Raw genomic sequence first — 23,520 nt, 5'->3', positions numbered from 1 at the left:
GCATTTATGTATATCTGAAAAAATACAAAAACTTATTTGAACTGGGAAATTCTTTACTGAACGCAGTGCACATTTGTCACGACAGTTTGAGTTATTGCTTCAACATGTAAATATGTGCATAGACGGATACAATGATAGTGAAACTGAGAAACATTAGACATTTTCTTTAAAGGACAGAAAAAAACAAAGATAGAAGGAATGACAAACAGCTTCCAGTGAAACACATGTATACCAATATTCATTCATGATTCCAGTCAACCAGAGTGACACTGCTCTCTCTGACATTCATAAAGTTGCATACAAATGTCCATACATCAGTCAAACTCACAATTTGACGGTAAAATAAAAAAACAGAGTTGCACCCATCAGGGGTGTCGAGAGGACGTGGCAGATTTTTGAGCCTGGGTCAAATGAAAATCCAAATACCTTTCAGCAACAGATGTGTATTTAACTTTCTAATGGAATAAATGAAAATGTCAACAGGGCGGTTACTAAGTATGGTTTTCATGGTGGGTTGTTAACGTTTATCTGAACCTGGCAGTAATGCTGTGATTGGAAAAATAAAAAGGAATGTAACTTCCAGAGGTGTGATTATCAGCTCAATTGCAACATGGGGCTTTACTTAGGCACTGCATCTACAAATGCAAAATTGACTATTCTTTCATACCTAAAAACTTTGACATTTTCTTTAAAGTTAAAGTGACACAGCTGAGGTAAACAGGATAATCAAAAGGCACCCATTGGCAAAAGACATTACTGGATACGACCACTGTCTCATCCGCCAGTCGTCACTTCTCTCAACTCATTCTCTCAGGCACATCAGACTCTCCAGGTGTAAGGCACTTCGCATCTCTCGCATCACTTCACACGCACATTCGCGCCGGCTCTCTCTCTCTCATTGTCTTGCGCCCTGTCTCACTCTCTCGTTCACACAAGAGGCGTTTTGAGTTGCATTATCTGGGATCTTTGGATGCAGCGATGACTGTCATCTTCAGGTGATTGTCCAGCCAAGTGGTGCATGTTCAACCCCGAGTGCAGAGTCGTCTCAACCGGGGGTCGAGCCGGCCAGGGCCTCGCGCATCTTGGTGCGGGCCAGAGCGTACCGCTGCACTATCTGCTTGACGTGCTCCTCCTCTTCACGCTGCAGAATGCGCAGGAAGTTCTTCAGCTCAGGCATTGAGAAGGCATGCCACTGGAAGGAGAGAAAAATCACATTAGGATATGTGCAATTAATCTATGGTTTGGATCCATTACACCAGGGATTAACTTGTTTTCTAACCATCTAGAGTAGACAACTGGCTGTGTTCACATACCTGCTTACATACACCACGTCTCGGACTGTATAGAACCTCTGTATTTGCGTGATGTCAATATGACACACACTCATGGATACTGCTGATTCTGACATTATAGTGGAAAGAGTGACAGCAGCGCCATAGAAGATTGTCAATGTTCAGCAACAATTTGGCTTGGGCAGTATCACGGTACACCAGAGTATTTAGAAATCCAAATGGTATGATTTTCGCTTCCGCAAAAAATACTGACGCTCATCTTTCTAGCAAACTCATAGGAGAGGCTGTACTGAGGATGTATTGTATGTAGTGCACATCATGCACCACCAGAGATCAGTGTCTACTGGTGGGATTGTAGTTAGCGCTACACACAAATACTGTCATATACCATATACGCCACTGAAATTTCAGCGAGGTATGAAATCATGAAACCACAGACACTGCAAAAGCCTTGTGGCAATGACACATTATAGTGAAGCAGGTTATTGTGGACTTGGTCTATTACTTTGTCTTCACAACTTTCCGCCACTGTTGTCGTAGCTGGTGTGCCTAGTGACCCCTGACCCTGTCAGATCAACACATTGCCCCTGCCATACTTGCAGACGTGGAGTGTTAATTACTGAGCATGTGCACAACCAAAGCCCAAATGGACATAGGAAACACAAGGCAGCCATCATGGGCACATGTAGCTAAAAGTATATCTCTGGCTCCATTCTTATGTTCATGCTGCACTCACATTGACTTCTCCAGTTTCATTCTCCTTCAGAACAAAGCTGAGGACTTTCTCATTGGGCCCAGCACACAGACGCAGACGGAGTGGGCGCTCATTGTCAGACACCTTGCGAACATAAACTGAAAGAGGCAAACAAAAAGACTCAATTTAGTGTACAGCATTCGGTAAAATAAGTGAATAACACTGCAGGAGTTGAGCATGTGAGCATAAAAAAACAGGAGCAATACCTTGGTCATGACGCTCGCTGCGCTCAAACAGAGCAAACTTTCCAGGATTGTCCACCACGGTAAACTTTTTCAACAAAGCCTCGATGACCTCACGAGCAGAAGTGCGAGAGCTTATGTGCAGGTGCTTGGATGCATCCTTTGGCAGGTAGAAAGAGGTGCGGCGCTTCACTCCGCTAGCCCTCCTCCCTGCAGCATCGTGACCTCCTTTCTTTGGAGGTGGAACTGACACAGGACGCGCCAACTTGAACTGCACCTTGATGAAGCCAGTATAGGAACCATCCTTGTTCTGTTGGGAAAAGTAACAAAAGTTACCCTGAAGGAAAAATGCCTTTACATTAAAATCCATGGATTTGTAGAGCGTCATCACTACTCACCACGTTCATGAACAGATTGCTGTTGATTTGAGCGTTGTATTCCTTCACCTTCTGCTGAATATCTGCAGTTGTCAGCTCCTGCTTTCCCCATTCAATTTGTTCATCCTGGAAGGGACAGTTACAGTGTTAAACCAGCAGATGTCAGTGCTCACCTCCAAACCACATCATAGACGGCAGAAACCCCCACACCCCAACACACAGAATTCAGCAGCACAAGACGGCCACAGGGTGTTATTTTAATGAAAATGTCATGCTCTATTATAATAACAGCTGTCATGGGTAACTTATTTATTTTTTTGCACTGAAGGAGAAACCTTATGAATAAAAAAAAAATCTCTTAAAATCATGCTTCTGTTGTATGTCTCAAATAAAGTTTTTGAGGAGCTGAGAGTGTGTGTTTTTATTGCATGACGCCTGGGCTGAGCTATACATATTGACACTAAGTTGGAAGAGGGCGTGGAGCTCTCATAAAAAAGCAACAGTGATGTGACCCAAATTTGATTTAAACAAGTTCTTCTTCACAAAAAAAATGCTTAATATTGTTAAGAAATGGATTACAAACAGACATAGTAAAAGTGATGTTAAATGACCTTGTAGTAGGCCCCCTTTTCTTTCTCACAGTAAGCACCAGTTGCATCAGACTCCCAACTTCCTGACAACGTAGCAAAGGCAAAAACGATGATGTCAGTGCTGCCCAATCCTGTTCGACTGCTCTGACTCCTCGCTCTAGGAGGGGTAGAGGAAGGAGGGGTTTGTGCAACTTGCAGCTGTTTGCAATGACTGCGACCAACGGTTCGGCGCTGCATTCCTCAACTTGGTATTCATGTAAAAATAGCCTCCCCTGTCCAGCTCTCACAAGCGGGAGAGACAATGCCCTCCCTTGTATTACAGACACATCCTGTGAGGTCAGCTGCCTCATCAACCGCACGATCCCAGTCATGTTTCAGTCATGGACATTTGGACGTTACCATCTGCATGACCGTTAGTTCAATTACGGCTTTTCCTGTGTATATTGACCAATTGGTATTTCCTGGATAGAAAGAAAACCACACAGAGGAGGCAGCTCTAATTTATTTTTCATACTGTACTCTAATTCACTAAGGTGGAAGCGGGGGCTTTCCTGAGGAGCAAAATCTAAATATCAGTATTCCACATTAATGATATGAAACTTGTGCAAATGTCTCCATTATTACAGACAAGCTTTTCTGCACACATTCAAAAATGAAAAACATGAAAAGGTATCCTCTACCCTACCTCCATCTATTTTCATGACCCCGGATTGTCCAGTGCAAAACAAACCACGCAAAATTGCAAGCATTAAAAGGGGCTGGCTGGCTTATAAATCGATGTCAGGCAGAACAAGATCAATCGCAGAAATCCTCAGTCAGACTGAAAGACTGTGGAGTTAATATGCTGCTGTTAACATGTCAATAAATCAATATGAGGGCCAAGTAAGGCTTTCCCATATGGCAACAGTAGGACGAAACACAAATACAACAACTGTGTCTCTACATGCCCACAAAAGGAGTGTCGCATCAAAAACACAGGGCTCACTGTGCCAACAACATGAATCAAAAATGACTTCTGCACAGAGACTGAAAATTGTAAATGTCACTGTGTTTTACAGTAAACAGCATCTGTTTCACAATACTTAAAGCTGATACCTGAGTGGGTGTGGATGACAAAGGGAACAGAAAATGACCACATTCACAACAATGCGTGAATCATCTGTGATTGAGAAATGAGTATGAAAAACCTGAACAGTCAATGAATGGTGGGTGTAAAGTTGGAAACTTGAGAGGCGGGTGTGCGTCACAAAAACATGACATTTGGGCTGTTCTCAGCGTGAGTTCAGCTGTGGGTCTGTGCTTGTTGCAATAAAAAAATAAAACATGTACTGATGTGTTTCAGTGGCAAAACCAGTATCTGCCTTTTCCCAGTGGTGACATGCATTTTATTATTGGTTTCTACAAGTCAAGTGTTTACTCAAAACTGGAGGAACCAGAACTCCACCCTAAAGCCTGCACGTTTCCTTGGAAAGCATCCTCTCTGCTGGAGTGCTCCACAAAACATACCATGACCTTTGACCCCCCCCCCACACACACACACAAAAGTGTGGATTCAGTACTCAATTTGGCAAAAACAGTCAAGAAAAAAGCAGAAGTATGAAGTAACGCGAGAGCAGCAATGTTGAGCCACCCATCACCCATCTTTCTAGCCTCACTTCCCCTTTTACAGTGACCAAATGACTTTTTATGCACATTTAATTATTTATTTTTTTTATCTGCCTCTCACCTTCTTTACGTTAGCATTAACGTTAGCTTTCCGGGTTTTGGGGAAGAAAGATGTCCGGGCGGTGAAATACTGCTCGAACTCGGAGTCGGACTCCTCCTCGCTGCAGTAGCCGCTGCTGGTGGAGCTGCCCCAAGTCATCTCGAAGGAGGGAGTCTTGTCCGAGCTGCTTGCCTCGTTTGTCATGCTGACCACCGGTGTAACACGTTTAACACTACAGTTAACAACCGGAACTTATGGCACTAAAAGTGTTAAAATAAGTCACTTTTAGCTAACGCTAGCTTAGTTAAAAAACCTCGGCTAAACAGAAGTCTGGTTCAAACGTTCGAAATAACGGCTAACTTCAACGGTTAACTAACCTCGCAGAGGACCAAATATGTCTGTGCTGCCTTGATAACAACAGTCTAACCGACAAAATATTACTGACTTTTCTTCCTCTAACTTCTCAGCCTACCGGCCACGTTTCCACTGTACTGACTGTGTGAAACAGGATGTGTTCAAGCCCCCGCCCTTGCTGTCTCGCTTCCTTCCCCCCGCCGAGCCGAGCCGAGGCCCCACCCAGGGGCCGTTGGGTTGAGTTTGGAAAATACACAAAACCAACGCAGCCGCTCGCGATTGGACAGCCAGGGGAAATACCAGAGACTCTCCATCCACCCCCCCGTGTCCCTTTGCTGCTGCCGCCGCCCCTCCCTCTCCCACGGATGCTGCCTCTGCTCCTTCCCAGCTGAATATGTCATGTGATGACAGGTCAGTAGGGTCACGGCACTCACAGCCAGAGGCAACATGTGAGTCTCATTATGTTCAACATTTTACTGGAATAATTTTATTAGTGACACTGACTGGACTAAAGTTTGGTCCTTACCACAAAAGTTTCTTCTAACAAATAAAATCATATAAGTGCCATTTAAATTGATCCACAGATTTTACATTGATGTAAATTGCTCTTGTTGTGAGTTATATCCTGAAACGTGCTCCCATTTGATCCTGCAGTTTTACATATGCACTGTGGAAATATATTTCTAAATTTATAGCTAACAATATTATCTCAAATTTTACTATTTAGGTTACTATATAACTCTTATATTTGGGTGCTTTAATTATTGTAACAAAGGCCTACATTTCCCAGCATGCTGGACTGAGTAGTTTGTAGTTTAATATTTATAATAGTAATAACACACTGGATTATATATTGCCTTTCAGGATACTTAAAGACACATTACAGAGAACAACAGCAGTCAAAACATAAAAAAATAAAAAAAAAGAAGATAAGGGCGAAGTACACTGATTTTAGAGGTTGTAGGCAGTTTTGAAAAGGTGTGTTTTGAGGGTTGTCTTGAAGGTGGAGAGTGAGGAGGAGTCTGTGATGTCTTTAGGGACTGAGCTCCAGAGAGTTGGAGCAGCAATGGAAAAGTCCCAGTCCCCTCTGTGTGGTGGTTGGTCCTGGGGGGGGGGATTTGTAGTTTGCAGCATTAGTGAATTGGCTCTCCCACTTCATGACCACAGCTGTATTTTCTCACGGTTGTTTTGAGTCTGTTGTTCATCTATTACACATCAAGAAAGACTGACAGTGACAGTGTTCAGAACCTCTATTTGTCATAGTGAAGCTGAAGTTGTCACCATATTAATGTTTTTTCCTTACTGATTTAATTGTACTAAATCTCACATTCATAGCTGTAAATTTGCTAACAAGAAACCTCATTTTTTGGTATCAAAAAAGGAAATGGACTTGTCAGTGATTTCTTCCTCACAAAACAAAAAAGCTAGCCTAAAAAAAAGAAGCCTCTCATGTCTTTAGTTTAACTTTCATTTATGTTACATTTGTTTTGCCTTTGTTTTCCTTTTCTGTTTGGTACTGCTTTTAGTTTTGTTCTTCCAGTGCTTCATTTGTATGTGTATTGTTCATTGTCTTTCTTCTCACACCTAATCTTAAAAGTTCAAAATGAAGATCATTTAAAAAAATGTAAACCTTCTTATTTTATTTATAACTTAGACTGCCAAATGAAGTTGCATGTTTCCTTATGTAGTTTGAAAAGCTTGAGAGTGGTGAAAATCCTGCCATCTGCAGGGGAAAGAGGGAGATACCGAGGCCCTCCTACATGCCACACAACAATTAGCCAATTAGATGAGATGGACAGAAAATTAGGGGAACTCCTGCAGTTATTACACTTCCATATCTGAGTCAAGAGGAAAATAACAACATATAATCAAAGCAGCAGAGGCAGAGATATCCAAACTTAGTTTTATGGGAATATAAAACTATACTATGGTTTTGTTATAGTTTTTGTTGTAGCTTAAAGGATAACTTAGGTATTTTTCAACCTGGGCCCTATTTCCCCATGTGTATGTGTGCGTATGATTCATAGGTGCAACTTGTTTTAAAACTGGTTCAGTATTGAGGGAGGAGGATGCAGCCGGGAGCCGCGAAACGAGCTAAAACAGTAACGGGGGCAAATATACATATATATATATATATATATATATATATATATATACACACACACATATATCCTACATACATCCTTTCCGTACATACTTACATCCTTTTCCTTACATCCTCTCCATACATCCTTTGCATTGTAAAGTCTTAAAATACTTGGTAACATCTGTTTACTTCAATAAATAATTTGCAGAATGCCTCTTGAATTAATGTTATACAGATCAGGATAGCAGAATCAACAGTGCTCATATTTTGTTTTTGGCTGCAATGCTCAGAGCAGAGGACCCACTGTCTCCTTGTTAGCTGTAACTACCTTGGACCGCATGGGGGAAGTACAAATTCAACAAAAATAGACTACTTAACCAAGGTTTTGTGGCAAGGCTGAAACCTGTATTAGGTGATGCATTCAAGGCTTGGTGTATTTTATGCAGAAAGTCTGAGAAACACAACTTGCCAGGAAAGCCCGTCAACAAGCGCCAGTTATTTCCCAACCACAAGCTCATTGTTTTTTTCCTTTAAATTTGATATTGTAAAAGTGATCTTAAATTTTATTCTGAGTTGAACAAAAAAAAGTCTCTAAAGTCTGAATTACAACTCACCTTAAGCCAGGGGCAGAAATCCCAGGGGGGACAGGGGGGACATGACTCCCCCTTCAGTAAAGCTGTACCCCCCTAGAATCATTTGAGACACAATTAATAATTTTTGAACAATACAGTAGTATTTATTGAAAGCACAATGTAAGCGGTGCTCATTATAATCGCCCAGTAATGTGCTATTTAAATCTTAAAAGATTTAGTCCCCCCTCCCATACCTAGTAGTGGTATATCCCACACTCTTTCCAACGGGCGGGGCTGCTTGGCAGCAGCAGCAGCGTGCGGCTGGAACTGCTGTCCACATCACACATCGCAGGGTAAGATGTACACTCACATAGACACAGTTTAACTTACACAAGTTACAACACATCCCATTTACTGTTACAACAAGCCCCAGGCCCAGGCTGATAATATAAACTGTCTGCAACATTTCTCCTGCATTGTTTAAAAGCCTACTCAATTACAAGTGCTGCTAAGCTAAAAGCTAATGATTAAGCTCAGAGTTTAGTGATAGTCAGAGAGGACAGGAGAGAAAGAAGAGGGAGAGAACAGGACAAGAGCAGTCAGTGGCGGAGCAGCTCGTAGCTAATGGGTACCTGTCTGTAGGCTCTCCACCTGTCAGTGAGACAAACATGAAAGACGTGCAGTCTAACGGATGAGGAGCGGTCATTATGCGCGACTATTGCGCACGGTTGTGAGGTGCGCAGCGGCAGAGCTGACAGCACACTGTTTATAAACCATTTTACCAGTTTAATTGCAGGAAATGTTTAGTTGTTAAGCCATTTCTCATAAGTATAGATATTCACTCTGCCTGTTGGAGAGATAGAGAGAATTGCGGTAAAAGATGCTGTAAAAAAGACAGGCTACAACTTTTTTTCCTTGTCCCCCCCTGGAATTATTCTCTAAAATTTTACTGTTTATTGTCCCCCCCAAGTATGAAATGGGATTTTCGCCCCTGCCTTAAGCTGAAAGAACCGTAGATATCCTCTGAATGTCGCATACAGCTCTTTTAATAATTCATGTGAGTCACTTTCCAAACAAAATATCTGTCACCCACTTCTTAAATGTGATGGGGTTTTTTTTTATGATTTTCTGCTTATCTCTGTATTTTTTATTATCATTAGTAAAATATTTTGGAGTTATGAACAGTTGGTTGGAAAAAAAAACTTGCAATATGAATGACACCCTGTGAAACTGTGAAGGGCATGTCTGGCTACAGAAGACTATAATCAGGAATGCTGATGAAAATGAGCAGCATTTAAAACTGAGATGAAAGGCTTTTTTTAGTAGCTTTATGATTTAGATACAGATAAACAATTCTGTTTTTCCCTTTTTAATCTGAGTCATGCCACCCGCAGTGCACCCCTTTAGATTACGTCAAATAATTACACTAATGAACATATGAAAAACAAGGTCACATACAACTGGTGAAGACGTTTGTAAAATACAACCTCAGTGTTTTTCACACATGCTGAGGAGTTGGTCATATCTTTTTGGCTTTCAGCACGAGCATTGGCAGGAAATACTCTGAGCCTCCTAGTGTGAGGAAATGAGTTCACACATGCGAGCTGCTCCACCCAAACACCCTCCAGCTGCTCTACTTTATAACATTGAACTCTAAGTAATCCAAAGGTGACACATGTTAGTGCTACAGTAAAATATAATAAGGTAATGGACTTGTCTTGCATGTTTTGTTTTGTTATGTTGTCCGTTTTGTCTTTGGGTTATGTTCATTGCAGATATTTTAGGTCATGGCAGATGTTGTTAATAACATTTATTACAGCTCTGGTGCTTTGCATGCTGACTCACTGGCAGCTCTTACTGGTCCACTCTAACAGAGTCATCATCAGCCAGTATATTAGTTCCACCTGTGCTTTCCCTGCTATGTTAAGTCAAAATGTCTGCTGTGCACAACGCCTGTGCACACAATCTTAGCCCCCGACAGCAAACAGTATCTAACCATGTTCACATACTGTTCATACTCTGCTGAACAGCCTGCTGAAGTTTTCACATTCCAGTCGTCCTTTGATAAGCAACAGGTGTTTGATAGAGAGGGAATAAAACCCGTTACTAAGAGACCAAACCCTGCTGCCTTGAACAACTACAGGCTCGTAGCCTTGACTCCCTTTTGTATGACTAACACTGTGGTGCAGAAAATCACACAGGCATCTTCTTATAGTGAGATTTAAAGTGTTCAGCAGCCAGGACTTGATGTGCTGAGAAAGCATTAAGACCCTAGTCTCCATCTGTCTCTCTAAAACTGACAAAGACAGGGCTAAAACATAAAAATAAATCTATAGAGTGCTGCAGAAATGTGTTCCAAAACCTGGAAATGAGTTGGTGTTTTTGCACTCCTGGTTCCCTCTTCTTGAAGTCAGTGGATTTTTTGAGTGGTTTTGGTTAGATACCTGAAAGGTCTGTGGGTAACACAAGCTTAAGAGACTTTCACATTTTGTTCTACAACATCACATACATCAGTAAATACCCTGCTCATAATTTTGATGCTTTAAGTGTCTTTAAAAAGAACGGACATGGCACACGGCCTTGTTGTGTTTATACTCGTGCCTTTGCAAACTGTTCTACTGAGAAAGGATGTGAAACTGGCAACTGGAAGAGCACTGACCGCTGGTTAGATCATGTCATGCTATGGGGAAAGGCTTTTGTGGAAGAAGTTGGAAGCTTAGTAGTGCTGAGACTTAAGTCATGCAGCCATGGCGTAGTTTGTTTACAGCCTAACGTTAGCTTTTTGCTTATGGTGATTTCAGTTATGCTTCAAAAATCGTAAAAGTGGTGTTATTTGCTTGACAAAATGTGTTAGTATCAAAAACTTTTGTTTGCCACAGAGCTTGTTTTCTGCAATAATCCAAAATCCAATGGAAAATACCACTTGCTTGTTGAGGGAACCAGTGTGATGTAACTTCCAGGTTTGCCGGCAAAAAAAGGTCATCCCTGCAGCTCTCTACGGCCTACAAGAATGGTACATTTGTGCCATGTACAATACATAAGCCTTTTAACAAACTGAAATTAACATATCTTATTGTACATCATACTAAAAATGTCATCTGATTTCTTTATTCAACTTTGTTTCACTGTAGTAATTAAACAACCTGAAGCAGATCTTGCAAAAGGTGTTACCTGCAATGTTCTGTGTTTCTCAATAATAGCAAACTTCCCCAGTTTGCAGTAAGTGGAACTGGATTAAGGGTGTGTTTTTACTGTCATGTATGTATGGAGGTTCCCATTTTTGGCCAATATACAACTGATTTTGTTCCCTAACACAGTCCAGCAGAATTTACAGGTAACACACAATGTGACCATCAAATTAGAGGCTTGAGGAAGCATCCAGTTTCCTCACTGTTTTTTTTTTTTAATGGTAACCATGGCGGCACAATGTGGTTGCAACTTCTTGATGCTAAAGATGCCTTCAAAAGCAAGTAAACCGTGACTATTACCACTTCTGATAGAAGACACTGAGCCAGTCATGCTGCCGATTACAAAGGTCCTTACCACATTTGTGTCCGTTTCTATGGTGTGCTCCACAACACATGTTTGGTCGGCCGCAGAGCCTCGGTCCCAGCTGCAGTCCAACTGGATCAGAGCACGGCAGCGGTAGTGGCACGTGAATCTACAATCTGTAAGGGAAGGAAGTCACACACATAAACGCATGTGACAAAATCATTAACAGAGAACATGCATGTGGTGTTATTGTAGAGTGCAGTTATAAGACAGTGATGTCCTCTGGCTGTTAATGGTCACTTCAGTTACTCTAGGTGGGCTTTCCTTTGCATTTACTAAGCTCTCCCATTTGTGTCGCATGTATATAAATACATAAATAAATGCTACTTGTCTTCAAGTGCACATATGGCAATACTGCACCTGTTGAGCTGCAAAATAAATATCCTGTCACATGAATGCAGACTTCAGTTTCTGTAAAAATGCGTGACTATTTGTTTCTTTGATCAATATCTTGATAATTGTCATCAGTGTTTGTGTTGATGTGTAATTGTGATTTGATTGCAGTTTCATATTCAGATTACTGTTAAGGAGCCTTTTTTCTTCACACCACTGCTTTAAACAAACCGCAGCCACATTTCAGGGGGGTTCATTTGATGAGAAGGAAGTTCAAGTTGAAAGCAACTCTAAGATGAGTCTTGAGCAATTAGAGCATAAATGTCTCTAGCCTACCCCAATCAGATAATGATCAGACCACCAAACCACTTAAACAACTGCATGCTAGATAACATCGAGTGACGACGTGGAGCACATTAATGGCATGGCAGAGCAAGCAGACAAGGTTATAATTTCTATGTGTCACCAGGCTGAGTACAGGGTTATTTTGGACTGCACCCACACTGGAGGCTGCATCTTTCTCACAACCAAATTTCCCTCTACACTCCGTCTTGTTCTCATTTCTGATCATGCATATGCGCCGAGGCAGTCCCACATGCACACACTCAGGCACGCAAACAGCCCACATAAGCCAACTCACTGACACACCGCAGGCTCTGCTTGTACAGTCCCCAGATGAAGTCTCCACACAGGTCGCACCACGTGGGCTGAGCGTGGCTACATGGCTGGAAGTTGTGTCCCTCCCCCTTCTCCTCCAGAGGCTGGGGGTCCTGGGTGCTGCTCAGGAGTCTGATGATGCCCACCCTGCTCAGCAGGTCTGGGACCTTCCCCGGGCTGATCCTCAGGGCGTTGGTTCTCTCCAGGCGTGGAGGGAAGCAGGGCGTTTGTGTCCCATGTGTCAGCTCTATCTGCTCTCTGTCCGTCCTCAGGTCACGGAGCTCGATGAACTCCCCCCAAGACATCGTGTCACTCAGAGCACGGCTTCCTCCATTATCACTGGCAGGAAGAAAAACATACAGTAACACACTAGGTACCTTCCAACGACTGTGTGGCTCCTGTTTTAACATTTCGCTGTGTGAGTCAGTGGCAGAAACCTGCAGTGTTCAACCTGATGTTTATGTGGTGGTTTGAAAGGGTTTCCATTTGACTCTATGGTTTCTGAATGTTGGCCTGCTCTATCAGGAAACAAAAAATTCAAATGTGCTATTAAATTTAGCACGCAAAAAACACCTAAAAATTATATACAGTATATTAATACTGTTAAACACTTACACCTTGTGAAACATATGACATGTACTCAATTCGACTTCAGGAAGAATGGGGAGGAAATCGGTGGAGAAAATGGTGTGTTTATTTAGCCAATGAGTCCATGATTATCTATGTACCATATATGAACCCTTACTTTAAATTAGGAAAATCTGTCATGCCTTTGTAAACATCCCTCGACGTCCTTTTTCTTTTCTTTCGCTCTTAAACGTAAAAAATGTTCATAAATAAAAAGTAGGCCTATATATATATTTTTTTTTTAAATTATATACAGCTGTAGAAGAAGTATCCCTGTATTTAAGTTGCCTTGATGAAGCAATACCACAATTTAAAAATACATTATTTTAGGTAAAAATTGCTTGCTCAAATTGTACATATTATATTATTGAATCATTATTACTGATGCTTTACTGATGCTTTATGTTTTAATGTGATGGCCATTCAAGTTAGAGGTAGTTTTAACTTACTGGCATTGTCATGTACATGCTGTTTGACATGTTTTTTATTTAAAATACTATTCTGTCGAGAAACTACAGCTCTCAAACAAATGCAGTTGAGTGTATGTAGCCTATATTAGCATAAAATGGAAACACTCAATAAGCTGTAGGCTATTAAAGTATAGTGAAAGAGTAAATGTACTTCTAGCAAGTGCAATAACGTTTGTTATGTTTGTGTCAGTGTCATATACAGCAGATTTCAGACATTTTATAACACTATAAGTTTATATATGATGGTGTAGTAACTATGTAGTGTATATGACACGTTGGTCATACATAACATGCTCCATGTGAGTAATTATGTAATATTTGATAGTCTGCCAACCCAGTGTAAGTAGAGTGTGAAAGAAGACATTACTGTTACATGTTTATGTCACCAAGAAATGTGCTGTAGGCTGAGGTTTTTCAGTACATGATTAACTATGATTTCTCTGTAAATACAACAATTAAAGGTGCGTTTACGACGGCTCGGAAGATGAAAAGTCACATGTTTAGGTCTGAAAAACAAGCTTTGTAAATAACCTTAATCACTGACACGTCAAAGTGAAATAAAATCTTGAGTATCTTCAGTGTAACTTACCAAAACAGGAGGGGAAACAGCCCTGTGGCACCCGCTTTGTCTCAAAACTTCTTCTTCCATCCGGAGAGAAAAACTTTCCGCAGCAAACTTCTGACGGTTTCCAAGTAACGGAGGTGTGAGGCCGCTGCTACATCTCTGGAAATAATCTATCATCAACCGGCGGCTCACATCTAACTAACGACGGAGGCCCTGTTTGCTCGGTAATATCAGAGAAACAACGGTGTGTGAGCACTCCTCAAGACATCTTTAGATTGTGTCAGACTGCGCTGTGAGAGGAGGAAACTGCTCATTATGAAAAAGAGAGAGTAAGATGAGACTGAGCTGAGCCGACATCCGGAATGTTTTCACATAGGGGGTGCTTCTGAGTCCGGAGCACCGGAGCACAGCTGAGTGGGCGTGCAAAGTCCCCCCTCCACACCCCTCCAACCACTGTGTCAAACCCTATCTCTAACCACCCACACACACACACACACACACACACACACACGGGTAGTATTTATAATGCTTAAACCAACAGCCAACACCGTTATGTATTCAATGAAAGAAAGTCAACAGTCTAACATTCATGGAGGGCAAAGTCTGACCATGACTGACAGGAGTAACAACCAAGAAGAGGAACCACAAATCCCCAGGTACTTGAACCAGGTGAGTATTAAAAGAGGTTCGAATAGAAGAGAATAGACTATGTCTTCATTGTCTATCCATCCATCCATTTTCATCTGCAAAACACCCCGGACGTCCCTCTCTCCAACAACGCTTTCCAGCTCCTCCTGGGGGGACCTCAAGGTGTTCCCAGGCCAGACGAGATACAAGGTCCTTCCAGCGTGTTCTGGGTCTACCCCAGGACCTCCTACCAGTGGGACATGCCCAGAACACCTCCTACAGGAGGCGCCCAGGAGGCATCCTGATCAATTGCCTGAATCACCTGAACTGACCCCTTTCGATGCAAAGGAGCAGCGGCTCTACTCCAAGCTCCCTCCACATGTCCAAGCTCCTTACCCTATCTCTAAGGCTGAGCCCAGCCACCCCACGGAGGAAGCTTATTTTGTCCGCTTGTATCCACGATCTCATTCTTTCGGTCACTACCCAGAGCTCATGACCATAGGTGAGGGGCTGGGACGTAGATGGACCAGTAAATCGAAAGCTTTGCCATCCGACTCAGCTCTCTCTTCACCACGGCAGTCCGGCAATCCATCTCACGCTACATTCTACCCTCACTCGTGAACAAGACCCCGAGATACTTGAACTCCCTCGCTTGAGGCAGTAAATTACTCCCAACCTGGAGGGGACATTCCCAGGTTTCCAGCAGTGAACCATGGCCTCAGATTTGAAGGTGCTGACTCTCCTCCCGACCGCTTCACACTCAGCTGCAAACCTCGCCAGTGCATGCTGGAGGTAACGGTCATTTATTGTCTACTAGACTGGAAAGTTGTCCTTAAGAGACGACATAAAGAAACAAGCAGTTAATGAAACAAACACATCAACAAGGTTACATTGGTCTGTCATTGTGGTCATGAAAATACCTACATGCCTTTCTTCTTAATAGCACTGGGCAGGAAGACAATGTAGAGTTGTAGAGTAGAGTTGTTAAAGCATTTTTATTTGCTGCTGGTGTAATGAAGTTAAATGCACCTCTAATGTGTTGAATAACAAAATCAAAGGAGTTCAGGAGTCTTGACAGTGAAGCAAGGTTTTATTAAACACAAATGACAAACACAAAATCATAAACAAACATTACAGTATTCAAAACAAAAAGAACAATAACACTTTATAACTGGGCACAAACTTTTCCTGCATTGAGAGAATTTCAAAAATGTATAGGAATCTGAATTAGCGTCGTGAACATGCAGATCTGTTCCCCTCCCATTGTGTGACTCAACAGTCTATCGTCCATCACCAGTTGTTTCATGTGTGTCAGCAGTCTCTCTTCATTAGCTGTTGATGTGCAGGTCCCTCTGGATCTTCTCTGTGGCCTCGGCCATAAGCTGGCAGGCTCTCTTGTGTTTAGGCCAGTGCTTCACCTGACATTCTCTGTAAACACAATAAGATGAATGAGACTTAAGATCAGCAGAAACGTATCATACATTTAGCATGTGATATCAAAATACCAAGAACATTTATGTAAGATATGTGGTGTAGAAAGATATGTCTAATGGTCATGGATAACATGTAATTTTATGTCTGATGTAGAAACACAGACTTGTATTCATCTTCATCACCAGTGCAAGTCTCAATATGTGTGTGACCATTAACTCAGACTGAATATGCCAGCTGAAAAAGGTGTGCTTTCAGATGGGATATGAAAGTGGAAAGGGAGTCAATATTACAAATAGACATGAGTAGATATTAAGGACTTCAGACAGGTAGGACAGAACGCTTCTAGATGGTTGCCATGGTAGCAGGCTAAGCATAATAGCCCATATGTCCTCCAGCTCCTGGGGGATCCTGAGGCGCTTCACTAGAAACATGTCGCCAACAAAAAACATTGTTTTACTGTGTTATGGCATGCCAGGCGTGCCCTGGTCTCCTGCACTGCCTATAATTCTGGAGTTTTTTTAGAAACACATAAAAGTTAAACATATTCTCAACTTTTCAGCGCAAGGCGCAGAGTTGCACCGCCAATCATTAATTTACCACCTCCTTCCTGTTTTAATCATTTGATTTGTTAGGAATAGGAGAACAATGGCAGATGAAAGGTTGATATTGGCAGCATTTAATTATCAGAATCAGAATAAGAATCAGAAATACTTTATTGAAATTGTTTGCGTTACAGGTGCTCCTTACAAGATTAAGATAAAAAAGATAAGTGAAAATATAAGAAATCTAACAAGAATATTTAAAAAATATTAATCATAACCTAAACAAGATTCATTCATTCATCCATTCATCTTCTAACCGCTTCATCCTCTATCCCAGCTGACATCGGGTGAGAGGCAGAGTACACCCTGGACAGGTCGCCAGTCTATCACAGGGCTGACACATAGAGACAAACAACCATTCACGCTCACATTCACACCTACGGACAATTTACAGTTACCAATTAACCTAGTCCCCAATCTGCATGTCTTTGGACTGTGGGAGGAAGCCGGAGCGCCCGGAGAGAACCCACGCTGACACGGGGAGAACATGCAAACTCCACACAGAAGGGCTCCCACGCCCGGGATCGAACCGGCAACCCTCTTGCTGTGAGGCGAGAGTGCTAACCACCACACCACCGTGCCGCCCCTAAACAAGATTATTTACAAAAATATATATTGTAACCTAAACAGGGATCTTTACAAAAAATATATATTGTAACCTAAACAAGATTATTTACAAAAATATGTATAGTAACCTTAACAGATAATAATCGGAATACATACAGTAAAGGTAAAATGGGGTTATGATGAACTATATAATTCAAGGTCACCCCACATGAACAAACAGGTTAAATCTAAATATAATGCTGTTTATTATGCCGATAAATAGGCTAGCTAGCTGTTGGACTGTGAGAGAGCTACAGAGAGTGAGAGAGGGAGTTTCATGTTGACTATTGTCTTTAACCCTTTATGACCTACCACAGAACAAGTCCGCCAGAGCGTATCTTTACATTTTTACATTCTGTAGTGCCATTTTTGGAGTAGTTATTATGCTATCCATCAATATAACCCTTATACCCTCAGTTCATGCTCACAACATGATGGTGCTTATTCTAACGTAGGAAGTGCTGTGAGTATCTGTGGTCTGGATTATAATGTTTTTGTTGTGTGGACTTTTTACTCTATTTCTACAAACCCATTAGTGCAAGGAAACAGTGATCTGGGACATGATGAATGCATGATATGTTAGTGTAAAATTATTGCTCTATCTTATTTGGTTGCATTTCTATCAGCATTTAAAAATAGATATGCAAATGAGATCGCTGGTGCTCCAACAGGTCTTAAAGAGCTACGAGAAAGTGAGATGGTATGAGAGAATCTGCTTGAATCATTTTTTTTTCTGTCAATCACAGTTGATCGTACAGTTGTGCACACAGCCCCACTCCACAGGTGCACCACTCTTTTTTACCCAGCGCCTTTGCCAAGGTATTTTCAAAGCAGCCACACCTGGGGCGTCGGTGGCTTGGTGGTAGAGCAGGCGCCCCATGTACAAGGCTGTTGCCGCAGCGGCCTGGGTTCGAATCCAGCCTGTGGTCCTTTGCTGGATGTCATCCTCTCTCTCTCTCTCTCTTCCCCTTTCACACTTGTCTGTCCTATCAATTAAAGGCTTAAAAATGCCCAAAAAATATCTTTAAAAAAAAAAAAAAACAGCCACACCTGTAGCAACACACCGCTGTATGATCCGGGCATGAGGTGGTTTTCCAGCCATCCGGGATATGAAATGTCTGATCTAATGTCTGAGCTCCTCACTCCATATCTGACCAACAGTGAGCACAGGACACTCATTTTGGTAGCGTATACTCATGATCTCATTCTTTCAGTCATGTCCCAAAGCTTATGATCATAGGTGAGGGTTGACAAGTGCATCAACTGGTAAATCATGAGCTTTGCCTTCAGACCCAGCTCCCTCTTAACTACGGCAGTCCGGTTCAGCGTCTGCACTACCACAGGACAAACATCTATACGAGTCTTACCTGTGACAGTACCACTCTCCCTGACATCGAGAGCATCTCTTTGCAGCCTCTTTCCCACAGGATCCACACTTTGGCTTCTCGGGGAGTAAACTCTCCATCAGATCCAAATTGTACATCTGGGCCAACCTGGTATAGAACAATACTTATGTCAATAATCATCACAGTGAGAATAATACAACTGACTTCTCTTTACATTCAGTGCTCAGACTTGTGTGTGCAGTATTACCTCTGTGCCTGCTGCCTCAGGTCACTCTCAGACGGGCTGAACGTTTCTTTGACTTGATACTTTGCTATTGCCTTCCACTTCCCAGAATTCTCACTCACAATGTGGTTCCACATTTCTGGGATCTGCACATAAAGCAAAACTGAGGGTAAATGCACAGGGGACATAGTAAGCTGTATACACTTTTGCGTGCATGTGTGAGTGTGCACCTGTTCCAGAATGAGGCTCTTTTTTGGAGGGGCAGGGTCTGTAACGGCCAGGTGAGCCAGGAAACGCTGCAGCTCCACCAGGTTTGGCAGCTGATCAACCAACACCTCCGTCAGGAAACCCCGCAGCTGTGGTACATGAACAATAAGCCCACAAATAATTACAGCAACAACAATAACAGCAAGACTGTATGAGAACACTAGAAAAGTGCACTGAGTTGAACAGGGTGTCTACAGGTGTAAACAAGTTACATTTAAGACCTTTTTAATACCACTTTAAATTAACTTTAGACCAAATGTGCGATGGAAATACACACCAATAGCAAAAATATACTCTTTTCAAGTACATACACTGATGTCAGTTCAAAATGACTGTTTATGACATGTCTCTGAAGCCAATAAAAATAAGTACCTTGTCTATTTTTGATGGAGCTTACAATAGAAGCACAGATATCAAGGAAAAATGACCAAATCAACAAAATCTCTAGGTCTACAAAATCAGGCAGACAGAGTGCGCTGCTTCTGAAATGCTCCCTGTGTGGTATGACCGAGCAAAACCAGGTTGCAGGCAGACAGCGGAGGCCTGCACTGGGTGTAATTGTCCTTCCTGGCTCCCTTACAGTCAAGACTGTGGCGAAGATAAAGAAAACTGGGGATTTATTAATCTGGTATTGTAGATTGTAACATATCACATGTGGAAATGAATCTGCAGATACTCTGGTGCAAAATAAGACCAAACTCTTTTATGAATGTCAGTTTCTGAGCCACAACAGAGGCCTAAATGTGGCCTGCAACAGACGGTAAGGCTTGTTGTTTATAGCTGAGATGATTTACGGAAATCCTGCAGCCCCTAGAGAGTAGAAGGAATCTGCAGTCAATGACAGCATAAAACAGTCAATTAAACAGGTTTCTCAACTATTGTGAATCGCCACAACCACAAGTCCTTGGGTATATATATATAGTCATAAAAGTGCACACAATGTATGAGGTCGATTGGTCCGGTAGTCGTGAGATTAGCTGCGGACAGACGGATACACAAACACACGACCCAACGCATGATTGGAGGGGATAACAGGGACTACAGGAGGATGCACAAGGCTCTCTGGTTATATAATTAATACAACAGGAAGGGGATGAGAAAGCGTATAATAGGAGGAAACATCTTAGTCAAAACAAACCTTGGAAACTGAATCTGCATTTTAACAAGTGAGGAGGACAGATATGTTGTTGGAGGACAATGACCTGGCACTCACACACTTCCTCCGCTTTACTTTTCAAATAACTCAACCATCACAGCTCAAGACCCTGAAGATACAGTAATAAAGGAATGATGAAAAGTCAACATTTTCTTCACGGTTTACCTTCAGAAGCTGATTCTTGTTGAAACTGTTGAATTCATATTTCCTTTGGCAGTCTTCCTTCAGCAGCAGATTGTAAAGAGAAATCCAGACCTGACCGTCTAGTTTTGTCATCTTTAAACGGTCCTCAGCAGGGATCTTCTGCCATCTACCACTGATGTACTTTTCTACTTCACCTTCAGTGGGAGACCGAGTGGAGAAAATTAAATGAAGGGTCCCATGCAAAAATATAAGAACATATTTGATATGCAAGAGGTGTGATGCACAGTATACCTTCTTTGTAGCGACTCCAAGGGCAGCAGTCAATCAGCTGAACCAGGACGCAAGGCAGGTTATGTGTGCACAGCATGCGGTTGATGACACTGACACTGTGAAGAAAGAAAAGGTCACATAACGGAAAACTTTTCTGCAGCAACTCTGATAGATGATGATGACTTGTTTAAAGGAATACTTCACCCTTCAAATGATCATGTGTATATCACTTAGTCACTCCGTGTTACATTGAAATCAGAAAGACAATTTAGTTATTCTAGCATGCCTCCATGGTGAATGAAGAATCCAAAAAAGATTAACATTCTTGATAAACTTAAGTCATAGTGGTCTGGTCGGTGTTAAAAAACAGCAAAATTATATCAAAACATCCACTGACAACCTCGCTGGAGACGCATAATAGACACAGATGTGAATGGCGATGTGTCTCTGCTGTCCACTTGTGTTCAGATCACCGAAACACGTTAATACCAGGAGTAAACAGTCTCAGAGTTTTCTTACTGAGTTCAACATAACACAGAGTGAGTAACTGATACACAAAAGGTTATCTGGGGGATCAAGTATTAATTTAAGACAGTTTTCAAACAAAAATTCCAAAAGCTCAAGGTTGTTAAATGTGTTTTATCTTTGTTTTGTATTACTGTAAATGTATTATCTTGGGTTTGAACTGTTGGTTGGACAAAACAAGCAATTTGAAGATGTTAAATGTTTTTTTTTTTTAACAACTGCTTCATGTATTATAAACAAAATGATTAAGAAGGTCAAAAATGGTTTAGCTTGAATGTCTTAAAGTCTCAGAGGATTTCTCAGATTCTCCCCGTAAGCCTCTAATCCCTGAACCTTACTGATGCTCCGGACACGCTTGTCATACCTCTCGGTGTGATCAGTGATGTAGCGCAGCACAGAAACAGCCTTCAGGGAGATTTCAAACTCCAGTGCAGCACTCTGCACCTGCAACTCCTTCAACAAGTGAAAAGAATGATGTGACTGATCACATTTAGTAATAGAAGGACCAAAGAAAGAACAACAAATCTCAGATGTCTGTACCTCTATAGTGGATACAACTGCTTCTCTCAGGTTGTGTTGGTCAAGAGTCATTGCGCCCTCCCTGGTCACTTTGCTCGCCAGTAAGGTGAGTTTGCGGTGGCAGTAATCCACCAAGTCAAGAACAGAGTCATCGGCTGAGTCACATGAATCCTGCACAATAAACAAAACTTAAGACTATGACAATATTTATAGAGACAGACAGTCTAAGCTGCTAGGCAGCACAATCAGGGGGTATTCTGGGGTATGTATTTACACACTGACCTTATGATACATTATCGTTTCAAGTAGGTTTATGATCGTGACTTCATGGTGGATCTAAGAAGGAGGCATTAAAAAACATATGAAATCAGTGATGAGCACTGCCAGCTGACATCATTTTACATCTGATTTTACACTCACCACCATGTACAGCTGAAATGTGTTCTTGGGATTAAAGTCCTGCAGCTGACATAAGATGGGGAACACTTTGTGTTTCCACACTTCGATGAGGATCATTTCATGGACCAGAACAGGTATCTAGAGAGGAAGGGAGGTAGGGAAAGATACTGTAGATAAAAAAAAACTTTTCTAAAGTGTTCATCATGCTATCATATATAATTCTTTTCCTTTTTTGGAAGGGCTTCTCTAAATTCCATTTCAACATCATGTGTTGAGAGGTAGCAGTCACCTTTCCATAGGACACCAGGTGCTCTTTGACGAACTCATGGTGCATAGCAGAAGCATTCAGTATCGCCTGCATGTTGAGTTTCTCGATGTGCTCGTGCTGTCTGAACCACCTGTCAACACACACCAAGAGAAAAATAATTTGACAGCACAGAAAAAGGCTTCATCAACTGCTACATTAGGTTTCAACGCTATACTTTCAAAGTAGCTTCGCAAACACTGCTGGCTCACTTAAATTAAATCTAAAGTTATATCCTGGCTAGTTTAATGCTAGTTTAGCCATGTTAGCTAACGTTAACTTTAGCTCTAACTAGCTAACTTGAGGTGCTGCTGGTTCACCTTACCTCTCAGAGCCCACCTCCTTCAGAGAGAAAGTTTCCAGACTTTGAACAAACGCCTCTGCCTCGACAGGCAGAATTACAGACGTGTCCATTTTGTTACAGGACACTATTCAACAAACTATCGAGTAAAATAAGAAAAGAAGAATATCATTAGCTAACACTTCAGTCAAGTGGAGTTAACCGGTTAGCCTTCGTGTCCTGTGGTTGTCATGGTGACTGTAAACCGAGCGCACCCAGAACGCAGTTCCTCCGGGCCGCCAGAGAGGGGCGGTACATCTTCAAGTAAAACCAACAGTGAGCTGAGTGTGAAGATCAAAAATGAGCAGTGATGGAGGAGGTATCAGGAGCTGCAGCACTACACTGCAAACATACTCCTACACAAGTAAGTATCACTAGCAAACTGCACTTCAAGAATACATTACTGGACTATTGTAAACTTTTGCACATACAGTTTAATTTCATTTCTTTTATTTATAATGACAACGCACATTAATCAACATATCTGTAAATGTGCCAGTGTTAGCCAGCCGGCCATTTTTCAACTGCAGGCCTTTGTCAAGATATTTTAAATCAAAATTTTGCAGATCCTGCACAAAACTGCACAGGACTCTTATTCTGAAACAGCTCTATTGCACATATTTATAGTAATTTTTTATACCT

The 23,520-nt window shown here is 41.8% G+C and overlaps 2 protein-coding genes across 3 annotated transcripts; both read right to left on the bottom strand.

Annotated features, from left to right (window-relative positions):
- Positions 1-32: 32 nt before the first annotated feature.
- Positions 33-14,489, bottom strand: LOC125886350 (ras association domain-containing protein 1-like). Of its 2 annotated transcripts, XM_049572480.1 has the most exons (7): positions 14,141-14,489; positions 12,438-12,793; positions 11,456-11,580; positions 2,627-2,731; positions 2,253-2,538; positions 2,029-2,144; positions 33-1,192 (listed from the first exon to the last, which is right to left on the bottom strand). In XM_049572480.1, exons 2-7 carry the CDS (start codon positions 12,757-12,759, stop codon positions 1,046-1,048), a joined length of 1,101 nt encoding a protein of 366 aa, XP_049428437.1. In that variant the 5' UTR covers positions 12,760-12,793; positions 14,141-14,489; the 3' UTR covers positions 33-1,045. The 2 variants fall into 2 exon arrangements, with proteins under 2 accessions (XP_049428437.1, XP_049428446.1); XM_049572489.1 differs by lacking the exons at positions 11,456-11,580; positions 12,438-12,793; positions 14,141-14,489 and adding an exon at positions 4,922-5,432.
- Positions 14,490-15,826: 1,337 nt separating this feature from the next.
- zmynd10 (zinc finger, MYND-type containing 10) lies at positions 15,827-23,427 on the bottom strand. The gene is made up of 12 exons (XM_049584988.1): positions 22,864-23,427; positions 22,524-22,632; positions 22,256-22,372; positions 22,118-22,171; positions 21,857-22,006; positions 21,681-21,769; positions 20,813-20,907; positions 20,543-20,715; positions 19,185-19,310; positions 18,979-19,100; positions 18,753-18,878; positions 15,827-16,171 (listed from the first exon to the last, which is right to left on the bottom strand). The coding sequence occupies exons 1-12, from the start codon at positions 22,950-22,952 to the stop codon at positions 16,072-16,074; spliced, it is 1,350 nt and encodes a 449-aa protein (XP_049440945.1). The 5' UTR covers positions 22,953-23,427; the 3' UTR covers positions 15,827-16,071.
- Between the last annotated feature and the right edge of the window lie 93 nt (positions 23,428-23,520).

Source organism: Epinephelus fuscoguttatus, linkage group LG1 (genome assembly GCF_011397635.1).
Source record: "Epinephelus fuscoguttatus linkage group LG1, E.fuscoguttatus.final_Chr_v1".
Classification (NCBI taxonomy): domain Eukaryota; kingdom Metazoa; phylum Chordata; class Actinopteri; order Perciformes; family Serranidae; genus Epinephelus; species Epinephelus fuscoguttatus.
The sequence above is the reverse complement of the archived record's forward strand: the minus strand, read 5'-3'. Positions and strand labels throughout refer to the sequence as shown.